Consider the following 15,399-nt stretch of genomic DNA (forward strand, 5'->3'; position numbering starts at 1 on the left):
ATTAAATCATAGAACTTTAAAACAACATTTTTGGTTTAAATTTGGTGTAAGTGTCCTAATAAAAGTAAAAATATACTTTATAGGCTATTTTGCACTGAAATATTACTATTCATTTTAAACAGCTAAAAGCTAAATAATCAGTTTTTTTTACGCTGGTAACATTGATTGTTGTTTACAATATGTTGACCAATCACAGCGTGCCGCCGTCATCAATAATGCTGCTATTGGTCCAATATCCCGCACCATATTTTGGTTTTGCACCTCCATCCTGTCAAAACAGAAAACAAAGGCGCACGATCACGTACGCCTGGTTCGTCGTATTTAATACGCAAAAAGTTCGCGAAACATTGATTGAAGTGATTATCGACATCTATAAACGAATTTTCAAGTGCAGTGTTCACGTATATCGTTGAAATGGCGACGCGGAAGCTGAATACCATCGAAGATTTGAGCGGTAAGTACACCGTAAATAAACAATGATGCTCCGAGCTGTGACGAAATTTATTCTATTAACATTTAGATTTTCGACATCTGTGCGGTTCGTTAGCTCGTTATACGCTTGATTAATTGCGATTTGATTTGGCTCCTGTTTGATCAATTACGCAGTTAATTTAGTACTATTTTGCAACAGCTGTCTTTGTTTACTTGAGCGATGAGAGCGCTCAAATATGGCGTCATTAAGCATTGAACTTTTTAAATAGCAGAAGGGTCATTGCAATGTATTTGCGTCATGCAATTAATGTTAGAGATTGCGTACGTGATTAAGTTTACTTCGAATATTATACGTCTATGCAATAAATGCGTATAAATCATTGTACTGAGTAGGAAGTATTGACTTCCTAATTTGGTAGGGTTTTCTGTAGTAAATGCCTCTTGGTGAACGCTGATTTCCTGGTACCCGTACCTATTGATCGGTAGACATTTTGTTTACAAATTTTGTTTGTAAACAAAGATTCTGCTTACCTGTCTCCTGAGAAACATTACCACATTACACAGTTCAATGTAAATTATCTGGAAATATCAGTTGATCAATATAATCTTTTTCTGCTTTGAGATAGAACTTGCTACAAGATACACCCACTATTCATTTTTAAAACCAGCTGTTTCATGTTTCCCTTGGTTTTCCTACCCCTTTCTCCCAGATATTTATTGACATGAATTATTCAAGTGTCTTTATGCTGCTCAGTGGCTCAAGATCTAGACTAAGTTCTTGTATTTTTAAAGTAGTTGCCCCCATACTTGGCATAGTTGTAATAATCCTGGCCAAATTACATTCCAACATGTGGTCAGATTTTGGATTGCTAATTTTTATAGAAGATATAATATTTAAAGAAGACACACGAGCAAAAAGTCCACGTAAACGAAATGAAGATGCTGCGGTGGGCGGGAGGGGTGACCAGGATGGACAGGGTGCGTAACGAGTTCATACGGGGCAGTTTTAAGGTTGCGCCTATCACTGACAAAATGTCAGAGTTTCGCCTTAGATGGTATGGCCATGTAATGAGGCGCAGTGAAGACCATGTGGTAAGAATTGCCCTAAACTTACCAGAACACAAGCGGGGTAGCGGCCGCCCGCCATTAACCTGGTGGTCCAACATTGAGAGAGACCTTAAGAAAGCCCAATTGCCAAAACCGACAATCCGGGACCGACAGGCCTGGCGCAGAAGTGTGAGGAGACCCGACCCCAGATAACGGGAGCAGGGACGGACAAAGAAGAAGAAGAAGAAGGATTGCTAATTTTTAAGAACGGAAATAGCTGGGTTCTACAGTTGGTTGGTTGCAACCCATTTAGCCAATTTGTAACCAATTTGAGTCCATAGACCCAGCTATATTTGGAGCACTTGAGCATTTACTCAATCAAGACTGCTATTCCTGTATGATTGCCGGATCTCATGTGACTGGGGTCATACGAATGTAAGTCATATTCATTTCTTTTAACCCTTTACCGCATACGAATCTATATATGGCGGATATGATATTCAACACTATTGAAAACTGTTAAAGTTAAAATTTCAACAAATATTTACCCGTCCATACAAAAAGAGAAAATGCTTTTCTACTTCTAATTATTTTCCAATTTCCATGATTTTTTAGCACATTATTGACACATTGAAAAACAAGGTTTATAGGTTTTCTGTTTTAATAAATTTGCAAATCAATAAAAAAAATTAAGCGAATCCTGTAAACCTAAAATATATTATGATTAAGCGTTCGACATCAAAGTTACAAAGATTTGTGAGGGGAAACCATTTTCACCCGAAACTGAAATTTAATAGAAAAAGTACCGTTATATCGTTAGGATCGCAAAGATATTCTTCCCTCCAAAGAGGTGAATTTATAAATAGAATGTCTGGCCATATTGGAATGTTTCACCAGTTAGAACATTGATAACTGTGCAAAATATTATTTTTTAACATAAAGCTAATTTTACGGTTTAATACACATGTTTTTCTACTTGTTAACTGTAATGGTTGAATTAAGATTTCGTATACCAAGCTATAATTGCTCCCAACTCAACTATAAAATTCATTTTGATACGCTGTAGTCAACTATAAAAAAATTATAGAAGAGACATAATCGGGCAACTATTTGGCATATTCATACAACGCTCGTTTATGTCTTTTGTACTACATACCATTTTTTAGGTTTTATAATAAAAAAAAGTATTATTTTTGATGACTCGTAGAAGAAGTACTGTATACAATAGTCAACGCAAGCTCCTGTCGATACTCCTCGGTACGGAGTACGGGGTGAAATATGTCGAGCGTTTTTTGACTAAAAATACGTGAGTGACCCGTTTTTTAAACTATTTAAAAACGAGGTTTTGCGGACACATCATTAAAAATTATAATATGCAATTTTTTCCAATATGGTCAGAAATGTTTACCTTATTGTAGCAAAAATAGTACGGGAAGTTCTTCATTATGACCAAACTCAAGAGAAGAAGAAGAGAAGAGTGCTGGCTGATGCTTAAACTATGATTATTTTACCTTATTTCCTCGCATGTTTGGAGAAAAGCACTATATATGCCTCGGCAGGAACAGCAATTCGTGGATTCGTCTTCTTTGTCGGGCGACGCGAAGCGAAGACGACAAAATCTAATCTCATCCACGAATTGCCCTTCCCCGGCCTCTGCAATAATGGACTATTTATTATTCATTATATCTGTGAGATCCAGAGTTTATAATACAGAAGGCTTCTTGCAACCTGACCAGTATCGGTTTCTATTGCTATTGTATACCCTTGAATCAAGTTCTAGGTATTTTAATATACTTATGTAACCTAGGACATTGTGATGCCGACAACCTTACTTCTTTTATTGGTTTCTTTTTTAGTAACTACTTTATTATTTGTAATTATGTATTAAAGTATCTATTGCCAAAATAAACTGTTGGTTCTACAAGCTTTAGATCTCTGCAACATATAGATGTGTCTCGAAAAAAAATCCAAAAGCTGAATTGACAAAAATATCTATTTAATTACTGAACGTGCTCACAAAATTTCACGAAAATCGGTTGAGAAATATGACCAGTAAAGAAGAACTAGCGGACACGAAAATATTTTGGCCCAAGCTGATAGGGAGATCTTTTCGGTCAATAATAAATAAATTCGAGTGGCGAGTCACGGCCTGCTTCGATAACACTGTATATCACAATGTTATGGCAGGTGACCGGAACTCTTAGCAATAGCCCAGTCTTATTTTCCACCCAAATTTAAACCATCTTCCAAGTTTTCTACAATAGCCTCCAATGCTTGATGAAACCGGTTTATACCAGGTATCTATTTATGTACAATCCAGCAGGCGTTCTACATGACATCAAAGCTCTCCAAATGGCGTCGACGTGATCTATACGCACGCCTTATAAACAATGTCGGGTTTAGAAGTCTGGAAGCCTCGGGCAATAAAGGAGTGGAGGCCCCCTGGCCCCAAATTATTTTCCAAATAAAATGGTAAATTTTCCGTAGTCTCTATTGTGGGGGCCCCGGGGCTGTAGCCCCGGTTGCCCTCCCCTAAATCCGGCCCTGCTTATAAATGACCGGGCTTAAAACCCGAGAGTTTGTAACGGAGATACAAATAATAAATTTATTTATTTACGACCAACTTGGATCAGTTTGTGTTAGTATACTTTTTATTTATCTTAAGGCTAAAGTTAGTAATAAATCTCAGTTGGTAGGCGGGTCAAAATTCTTTCGATTTTTGTCCCCAAAAAATGTGGCCAAGAAGAGCTTTTTGTATGGGGGGAAATTTAGTTTAAATTTTTCTCATGAGAATCATAATCTCCAGCTGGAAAGACATGCAGTAACACTCAACTTTTTATTTTATTTGATAAAAGACAAAAATAGAAGCTTGACAGACTGTACCCCTAGTGTAAATTAATTCGACAGCGAAGCGTGACGTACGCGTTTGCGTTAAGTCTCATTTTGTATGGCATTTAGAAACAGCGCGCCAAGCGGGACGTTTTGGAACCTAAAATCCCATACAAAATTTACACTAGAGGTTCTGGTCAGAAACAAGACAACGAAAAATTATTTATTTTGACCCAGGCCTATAAATTGACCAATCGTGTTTGTTATACTAATCAGGTTACTAATTTAGTATTGATCTAGGTCCTAGGATATTAAAACAAAGCCTAGTTCAAAATTTCCATAGTTCAGGTCAAGCACAAGGTTAATTATAGTTCAAGTAGGTCAACTCAATTATCAATTGCACATTCCACAAGTCTATACAATAATGAGAATACGATGTCATCCGTCGTTCCTTCCCAATTAATATGTCGTTGGCTTAAACAGTTATAAATCATTTAATAGCTTTGATAAGACAATGATTAGTTGTTTTTTTATTAATTTATAATGTGCAGAGAAAAAAGATTGAGTATAATTTACCTGGTAAAGTTATGAATGTTATAATAATAGCATTGATAAGGCTACGCGTTGTTTTATTTATTTAATGTTTAGAGAAGGAAGATTGAGTATAATTTACCTGGAAAAAATATTTATACGGTGCATTGGGCGGGTCCACACAGAACGAGCATACGCACTAAGTAGGCAATTTCCTCACGCACAAAACGGCCATTTGCCTTTGGGCTAAATTCCAAAACTTCTTGAAATTTTGAGCATATTTAAAAGAAGCCTCCATTTTTGAAAGTTCCCTCTAGGACTTTTTTAGAAGTATCCCAGTTTATTGCTTCATTAAGGTACATAGATAATGTATAGTTTTTTATCTGTATGGGATATGTGGAGGGAAGTAACAGGGAAGCCGAGGAAAATGTGGATGGACTGTGTGAGAGATTATATGAAACACGTGAATGATCAGATGACGGGCCGACGGGCAAGAGGGAGGTATGGAAGAAAAAGACGTGCTGACCCCAAGTGAATAGGATAAGGGCAAGCGAATCATGATTGTGATCTGTATCGGATATTTTAGAACCTGTATATTAAACTGGACTCTGACCTTGCTCCCGGGTATATCCTTAAACTACGTCCAAAGAGAGGTATGGGCACTGAATGTCATCTCGCTTTGTGCAGGGCACAGCGCAGCGGATGTCATTTCAGATCTAGAGCAGAGCCCAACTGGGGAAGTACCTCCACGTTACAGAAAACCGCAGCCAAATAACACTAGACCCTGCTCATAGTGTTGTGTTCCTGCTGGTAAGTTTGCCAGAGCTCGTCGAGGGTGTGTTAGGGTCGGCAACGCGCTTATAACTCCTGGAGTTGCAGGCATACATAGGCTACGTAGACTGCTTACCATTAGACGTAGTAAAAAAAAGTATTTCCTAGTTTGCAGTTTACCGCACTATCGGTTAATCCTGACTCTCGTAACGCCTAACCTCGCTGATAAGCTATCAGTCAGCGATAAGTGTTGGTTCGTTACGCTATACGCACTTTTAACGCGTAGGTACGTTATTTGTGGAAATTTCAACTAATTTCTACTCATGTCTGACTGTATGTAGGGTTGCCAAATAGAATAACTTGACCAAAAATCTTGACATTTCCTTGACGGTTATATCTCCATATTATTCTCATCCTAGCGTTTGTCCCGGTTCTTTGCCACGGCTAGGTGGGAGTCTAGTTAACGCCAATCTTCTTCTTCCTCGCGTTGTCCCGGCATTTTGCCACGGCTCATGGGAGCCTGGGGTCCGCTTGACAACTAATCCCATGTTTTGGCGTAGGCACTAGTTTTTACGAAAGCGACTGCCATCTGACCTGCCAACCCAGAGGATAAACTAGGCCTTGTTGGGATTAGTCCGGTTTCCTCACGATGTTTTCCTTCACCGAAAAGCGACTGGTAAATATCAAATGATATTTCGTACGTAAGTTCCGAAAAACCCATTGGTACGAGCCAGGGTTTGAACCCGCGACCTCTGGATTGCAAGTCGCACGCTCTTACCGCTAGGCCACCAGTGCGCTAGTTAACGCCAATGGGAGTATAAATAAATAAATATTATAATGACATCCCGACCACATCCCTAGGCAAGCTCTAGAATGGACCCGCAAGGCAAGAGAGGATCAGGCCGACTAAATATTCACTACTTTAATGTATAGTCAATAGGGTCGTGTATACATATTTTTGGCACTTTGTCCGTGTCGATATATAATACCTTGACTGTACAGAGGGCCTGAGGGCGTCGACCTTTTATAAATAAGTAATTGCGCAAGGTATTCGTACGGCAGTCGTTCGTGGGGACGCGCTCTGTTTTACTTGATGGATTGATATTGCTGTAATGTGAAATCAATTCTTATTATACCATGCTGATGGTAAACAAGCATACGATCCGGATTGCGGTTTCCACTTAATATCCATTTTGATGTCGGTCACTTCAGCATAATATATTCTAGGTTTATAGGTTTAGCTTTTAAAAAAAAAAAAAAATATTTTTTAATTTTTTTGCAAAAAGGAAAACTTATAAACCTAGTTTTTCATTGTGTAAATAACACTAAAAAATCATGCAGAATGGAAAATATTTGGAAGTGGAAAAATGTTTTCCATTTTCGTATGGTCGAGTACGTGGTATAGTATACTTCCCTTTTAATCCTTGTTTTCAATTCACCAATCATTAGTGAAGGTTACCGTTTTAGCTTAGGCAAAAATGCTTTCGTATGTCCGAAATTCAATCCGTCGAAACGTCGCAACCCGTCGCTAACTTCCCTTGCCAGCTCTGTGGCAAAGTATGCCGCTCTCGCATCGGTCTATTCAGCCACCAAAAAAGATGTTTTTCGGACATAGCACCATAAATCTTCTGCAATAGACGCTAAGGCTAGTATGTATGTATGTCTGGAATTCAATGGAGCAACATTTTTTTCATTTTTACTGTTTTAAAGCTTATCGCGAGATCTACAGCTCACAGACACACAAGCATATATACCAGATACAAGTGACAGTTCAATTGTGATTGCCTATAAGCGAAGGTTTGCGTATTATCCTGGGCAAAAATGCTTTTGGGTGTCCGTCTCTTCCTCAAGAAAACACACAACAACAAGTCTCGCTTTTCTACACATGCTTTCGGGTATCCGGCTCTTTTTCAAGACAATACACAACAACAACAACTACAAAAGTCGCGTTTCTCTAAAAATGCTTTCGGGTATCCGGCTCTTCTCCAAGACATGCACAACAACAACAAGTTAAAGAACAGTTTTAGGTCTAAATCTGAATGCAAGGTTTCTCAAACAAAATTTACGTAAAATAACGTATCACTATTTCGACGATTCGCTCTGCAACAAACTAAGATTGCAAAAACATTAAATTTTAATCGCAAATAGCACTGTTAAAGTTCAAATCAATAATAACACACAAATATTTACTCTATTCTCTTGCAATTAGGCCTAAAGTCCATGGCAGAACTGAACTTTTATAAGCCATTCTGGTTCGGAACCGCATGTTGCTCTCGAAAGCGTATCAGTGTGTTTTAAATTAGCATACTTATCAGTGCCGCTGGTGTTTAACACGTATGCGGAGTAACACGGAGTGCGTTGGCGTTTTTATTGGAGTATCGTTTGATTTACCAGTTGCTCGGTGAAGGAAAACAACTTACAACTCTTAAGACCGGTCTGGCCTAGTGGGTAGACCCTGCCTATGAAGCCGATGGTCCTGGGTTCCCGATAAGGGCATTTATTTGTGTGATGAGCACAGATATTTGCTTCTGAGTCATGGGTGTTCTATGTATTTAAGTATTCCTGGCACTGCGTATCAGTATTGCGATACATCGTGGAAATACCGCCAGCATCGTTGGTACAGTGCCTCAAGGGCCTATTTTAGATTTAAGCTATGAAGTAATCCTCTGTACATATGCATTATGTATATTGTTATTGTAAATAAAAATGTAATAACAGTATTTATATATTACATATTTCGTTGTTTGAGCACCAACAACACACCCAAATAACACTAGACCCTACCCATAGTGTTGTGTTCCTGCCGGTGAGTAAGGTTGCCAGAGCTCGGGGGTGCAGGGTCGGCAACGCGCATGTAACTCCTCTGGAGTTGCAGGCGTACATATGCTATGGAGACTGCTTACCATCAGGCGGGCCGTATGCTTGTTAGCCACCGACGTAGTATAAAGAAAAACAAGCCTTCTTGAGCTTACGGTGGGGCTTAGTCAATTTCTGTAAGAATGTCCTATATCAATATTTATTTATTCACAAGCTTACTTCTGCGAAGTTCTTTCTAATCCAAAAAAAAAAACGAAGTATAGAAACACAAAAGTACCGTCAGTTAAGAGTTGAAGTATATCTGCTAAATATAGCTAAATATGAATATTCTATATATAAAAATGTTTTCACTTATGACGCTGTACGTGCACGTTTTTGGCACACGTCCACTTCATTTCACCATCGATTCTAATAAGGACATTGATATATTAGTGTCACCTGTGGTGTTAATCTGTACGGTTTCCGCTTTATTTGAGACGGAAGAATAGCTTTTTGAATTTAACGAAATAACGGTAATTTTTCTATGAAATTCCATTTCGGGAGAAAACTGTTTCCATTGACGAAATCTTAACAAATAACTTTGATTATGATGTCGATCGCTTCAGCATAATATATTCTAGGGTTATAGGTTTCGTTGTGTCAATAACATACTAAAAAACATGGAGAGTCGGAAATATTAGGTCATTACCTATGAAATTGGCGTTTTGTATGGTGTACTTTAACGAAATTCGATTTTTCATACAATGTATTTTGCGGATTATTTTGTGATGGCATTTTCAAACCAAACAAATTTTTGCCAGTAATCTGAGACATTTTTAAGGCACATTTTCTATCATATTTTTTTAAAAATCTGTCCCGTCAAAAAAATATAAGTCATTTAAATACTCGAGCCGGCAGCACATGAAAAGAGCTGTTTTCAGGGCGGTATTCTGAATACATAAAACAATAAAAGTAGCAAATAATTGTATGTAAAATCGTTGTTATGTAGCGCACTAATGAAATTAAAAAATACTTAGAAGTTACTGTTAAATAACTAAACTAGGATATGACTAATACTTATGAACAAAAACGCCAATTTCATAGGTAATGACCCAATATTTAGAAGTGGAAAAACGTTTTCTTTTTGTATTGACTTAACTGTCTGTTAAAAAGTTAACTATCTATCATATACTCTATTTCTTTAGTTCTTTAGGTAGTAAAAGAAAAGTAAAAGTGTGTTTTTACATTTACGGGTACTTGAAACATTTATCAGTTAACCAACTAAATAGAAAACTGCCTGGATCTGTCCTTCATCGTTCTGGCTTTCACCTATTTCATTTAATCGTGTAATCTTCCCTTCATTCTCGATAGATCCAGTCCATAGATCCAAAATGGATCTAGTGAGAAATGTTTTTCTTGTTAGATCCATCATCTACCCTCAAATGGCTACACATTCCGTCTCTTTTTAGGTTCTTTACTAGATCAAAGTAATAGCAAATAGCACGATAAGTTTATAATCCATGTGTTTATTACTATAATTAATGATTACCTTGTGTCAATATTTAAATCACTCGCATTATACAAATAGATGACAGAAAATGCACAGCCAGACGTAGAAGGTATGGACTTTGAATTAGCTAGGTATTTAATATTTATACTACCTTACAAATAGTTATTTGTACTAAAGGAGGAGGAAGTAGGTATAGTACTTCGAATAATATTGGATAAATTTGGAAATGGACTACCTAAGGGGGGTGAAAATGGGGTTGAAAGTTTTAGAGACACGAGCGTAGTCGCTTGTCCTTCTATTTGCAATGCGACTGTGCAACTGAGAAACTGGTTTTGTGCCTGTATAAAACATATTTTGTTTACCTATTTTTCGTGGATTTCGTTACTTATCTTTTAAGTTACATCCACACGGGGCTCATCTATCTATGTTGACCTACACATTTTAGCCAACAGGCTGTCAATAATAAATAAGATAGGCGTCTCCAACAGCCAAACAATATCTATCTGCACGTCTGCCCGCCCTGAAGGTCAAACGGCTACTGCAGTCTGCATCGTAAACAAAGATGGCGGCGAGCGTTGAACTTGAACGGCAACTTTACATTTACAGTTCAACTTGACGCTTAAGCCAAATATTGCACGCAAAACTGTTATTTCACGATTAAGACACTGGTAAAGATATCTTTGTTTTAAACTTAGAACGGCAATTTTATATTTGCAGTTAAACTTTGTGCTGAAGCCAATGATTTGAAAGCAAAAGTGTTTTGGGCATCGGTAAATATAAGTCTGTATTGATAAGCGCGGGAAACGACGTTCGATTTTCGAATTTATTTAAACGGTGCTGCATGATAGGATGCACTTACTGCATATTATAATTTAGTAACTATTTAACAAGTAGGAAATCGGTCCATCCAATTTTTGCTGTGACTAAATATGCAATTGTTTATTCTACCTACAATGTAACCTGATTCTAACATACAATAAAAAACTTTGTACTTGTGAGCTACGATGCCATAGACAAACATTGGCGTCAACCATATAACATTCCTCTGCGTCGGGGGTTAAAAATAAGAAGAGAGGGCTGTTCATATGTTTGACGCCAATGCATGGTTTACATTTTCACATCATATATTAATACGAGCACTTTTTACAAACTAAGAAAATCTCATAATTGTTATTATAGGATATCTCATTGGAAATATTTTCGTACCTAAGTGTAAATATTGATGTCTAGACTTTTGGCCGCTACTGAAGGTTATCTTTTACGATGTCTGTATAAAGAAACATACCTTATATTTATTTCATTGAAGCTACATAAAGAAAGAGATGGCTACATATATATTATTTCACATTCGGTACCAGGCGACCGATCGATCGGCCAGGATTTACAAGGTCGAAAACCTAGACGTCTCGTGTAAGGTCAGTGACCCCGCGTGTTTTGAAAATTCGCCTCCAGCTTCTGTGTTTGATGGGCGCCTGGTACTTCAGATTGAATGGTGCCTGTGAAATTAGCACTAAAAATGGACTAGACGGTCTAGACTTTCTGGTAGGTTTAGGAAGATTGGATCTCGTTTTTTTGCCGATTTTTAATTAAGATTTTCAAATATAATAGCAAAGATATGTTTTTATTCGTTAATAAAATAGAATAGATTGAAGAATGAAGACTATTATTACCATTTTCATTGTCTCCGTGCATTCCTAAAACAGCATCCGTTTTGGAAAATATCGTCTACCTGAGAATGCAAGAAATGTACTCAAGATTTCACCTGATGATATAATATTATCCTCTAAATAAATAAAAAGTGATTCTCATATTAAAAATAAGTGATGCATCATAGCATAACATAAACAACAACTGCACGATAACATGTTTTGCACAGTGACGCGTTGTTTTGGTGCGTTCAGTTGAGACGCAAAATCGAAATCGTAGTATATAGAATATGGCAATGACATTGTCATTTGGGCGAGGGTTTCCCCAGACCTACTTATATTTAATATTTGCATTTTAAGGCGTAAGACGGTTTAAGTTTACTCTGCTCTTTAATTCTACAGCCTTACTTAGCAGGCGGCAAAATGTGGAAGCAATGTCTATAGTGCGATTTGGTTTTAACCAATCCGAGTTGGAGTGGCGTACTTAGGGCGTCCGCTGGTTGGAGTGGTCGAGTCACTGAGTCGGTTTACGAAAAATAGTATGAGCGACGGATTTTACCTACAATGGCACCAGCTAGCGGACGCGGAATACATAGCAATGGCTCCTCTACACGATGGGCCATCATACTGGCCCATCTTAGTGGGCCAGCGTGTAGAAAGGATAGTGGTGTCGGATGACTTATGGCACGGCGGGATGGCGATGGCATGGCCACAGTGTCGGTTTGGTCCAGCACTGGGCCATTGTGTAGAGGTGCCATAACCATCGCATGGCCATCTTGCTGATCCAGCACTGGGCCATCGTGTAGAGGAGGAGAAAGTAAACAGTCATTAGAACCATCTTGAAGGTTCAACGGATACTCTTTCACGATGGTTGGATGGTTGGTGGTTGGATGGTTTTTTTTTAATACTCTTTAAAGGAATTGTAATAATAGATAAAAGATCAGCCATATCTTTTCGGAAGTCCGGCCGACTGGCGCGCTGTGGGCGAAATTTCTACGAAAATTTGACATATTATGGCGATGGCACATTTTCTGGCTGCCAAGGCCCAAGATGCATTCTAAGATTCTAACATATTTATGGATTTCGTTTAGTTCGCCTTGATTACGATCAATATGATGTTTTTATTATTTATTTACTGCCAATTGCTGGAGTTGCAGGTGTACATAGGCTACGGAGACTGCTTACCATCAAGCAGGCCGTATGCTTGTTTGCCACCGACGTAGTATAATACAATTGTACTGTGGAAAAGTCAAATAAAAAGTAGCGTTGCGTACAATGTGGAGGAAGTGAAAGAAAAGAGGTATGTCAGGATCGTAGGAAGTGGAAATTCGTGGCCTCTGCCTACCTTTCCGGGAAATAGGCGTGATTATATGTATGTATGTATAGAATGTATATAAAAAATCAGACTATCGTAAACCGAGAATTTTTAGTGAAACTACTAAATGAAGACCGTACAATTATGGCATGATTTGTGATGTAGGTTTATATGTTAAAGATTACATGACATTGGATATTTATTATTAAACCAGATGAAGTTGGAATTGTGAATAAACAATGTGGGCCGTACGGTAGGCGTGTCAAGGTCGACGTGTCTTGCGATATGTGCCAACCGACCCAATTGACGGCCCATTCATGGTTTTATTAAGTCTATAGTACTTTATTGTTATGCTAGGGTCGTTAACCCTTTAACCGCTGTAATATGAAGTAATAATGTCGGTAGACATTTAACTAAAAAACCAGCCAAGTGCGAGTTGGGCTCACGCAGGGTTGCGTGGCATTACGCAAAAAACGGCAAATAAATGACGCTTGTTGTAGGAGCCTTGTGGGAGCGCCACTTTATAGCGGTAACAGAAATACATCATCTGTGAAAATTTCAACTGTGTAGCTATCACGGTTCATGAGATACAGCCTGGTGACAGACAGACAGACATACGGACAGTAGTCTTAGTAATAGTGTCCCGTTTTTATTTACCCTTTGGGTAATACGGAACCCTAAAAACGACAGTAGTGTTAGCCCTGTAACCACTTAAAGTAAATTGAGCGTCAACCATAATTGACAGTTGACAGGTGACCCTATTCCAAGAATGGACGGCCCGCATCGGCGGAAACATTTGTTCATTCCAGCCTCTGTTGAGATAAACTGATACCACAGATTATGCTAGTGGCTCTGTGTGCTGTAGACTTCGTGACCCCGATGGCTCCGCCATGTTGAGAATTTTACAAGAACTGAATCGATAAAAAAATCATATGATTACCGAATCTGATCAACAAATTTCACGAGAACCTTGAGAAAACTGACCTGGGAGCCTAACCAAGATGATAATCGTTGATAGATACGCCAAGAGATGATAGATATTGAAAGCATTTTTGGCCAAAAAAAAGATGTAATGATTGAAATGGAAGGATAGATTAAATTAGCGTCTTGTCAGCGCTATGGAAAATGGCGTCGCTGCGCAGTTGCGCCAACGTTGCGTCGAGCAGCAGCCATAGAGTTGACTAGTTTACTCGAAAAAGCCCTTTAATAAAGAGAAAAAAAGAGTTGACTAGACGCCGATGCTCTGGAGACGGGTCTCCGTTTCGCACAAAGTTTTAAGTCATAATGTATTGTTTGTCCCATTTTTATTAGTCATAATTTGTTTTTTCTCAGAAACGCGTTACTTTTCAGGACTGCCATAAAACAACTCTAACCTAACCTATCTATAGGACAACCTTACGAGCATCTCGAGAAGTTAACGGTTTCAGAATAATGACTAATGATAATCTGACAATCATTATATTATGACTTTCAGTAATTATGTCAAACAAAGGGATCCGTCTGGAGGTGGAGACGCTGTGGGGTGGGGAGGCCCTTCTAGTGGCGGAGGCAGGATTCGAAATGGCATCTTCAGCTTTCTCGGCATACCCTGGACCATTAGGCTACCCTGTCACGGCGTTACCCGACTTGATTTCTCCTTAGGACAGGAAGGACCTTCCCTTCATTTCTTTGAATTTGCAAGGGTTTTTCTTTCGTTCCGATGTTCCCATGTTTCATCGCATCGGAGGAAAAAGATCTGTTTGATCAAACCAGGCTCAGTTGAGATAACTGATAATGCTTACGTCCTTTCTGATAAGGATATACCTAATTACTATTTAGATTGTACGATTAAACAATGACGCATTCATATGGTTCTACCTAATCTTTTCGCCTAATCGTGTTTGCTAATTTACAAATGGGTTATTCGTAAACTGAGATTTTTTTGTATTCTCGTCCCAAAAGAACATTTGTCCACAAATTTAGTTCAGTCGCCATCAGATATATGGGAGCTGCCAAGGAGCTCAAAAATATCTGAACACGCACTGTAGCGCTTTGATAATAGAGGCGTGTTTAGATATCTGTGAGCACCTTGGCCGCTGCGATGTATCCCAAATACCACATTGGAAGCGGTGTTGTCAATTGTCAATCAGAACATAAGCTTCAGTATACCTAAGTTTCGGGGATAGAATAGAAAGTACAATTTTTGTTTTTCTGTGTGTATGATTCATATACGAGGGTACCACTGAAAGTTTCTAGAATATTAGGGCAATCAATATTTGTATTACTTGTCAAAATTGTCACTGACAACGCGTAATCTTGTTTTTATTCATTTAAATTTATATCTCAGATACTCACCCGAGAACCACTTCTACGCAAAAGAAATCGCGAGCAAAGAGTACTCAATAAATATTAGCGCAGGATTTTAAAACGTGCCCTAAAAGTGAAGCTGAGTAAGCTTGTTGATGCATTGCCAATATAATTCTTGGAAGAATCCACTGACGTCACAAATACGTCAGTTATCTGCTTCTAAATTGAGTTAATAT

The 15,399-nt window shown here is 38.3% G+C and overlaps 1 protein-coding gene across 1 annotated transcript in view; it reads left to right on the plus strand.

The window, feature by feature from the left end:
• Positions 1–259: 259 nt before the first annotated feature.
• The window catches only part of LOC133532601 (BCL2/adenovirus E1B 19 kDa protein-interacting protein 3), a 62,715-nt gene continuing 47,575 nt past the window's right edge, over positions 260–15,399 (plus strand). The window contains exon 1 of the mRNA XM_061871352.1: positions 260–454. Within this exon, the coding sequence (XP_061727336.1) occupies positions 415–454 (40 nt within the window). The 5' untranslated portion in view covers positions 260–414. The remainder of the gene's footprint in view (positions 455–15,399) is intronic.

The sequence above is a fragment of the Cydia pomonella genome, chromosome 27 (genome assembly GCF_033807575.1).
Source record: "Cydia pomonella isolate Wapato2018A chromosome 27, ilCydPomo1, whole genome shotgun sequence".
NCBI lineage: Eukaryota > Metazoa > Arthropoda > Insecta > Lepidoptera > Tortricidae > Cydia > Cydia pomonella.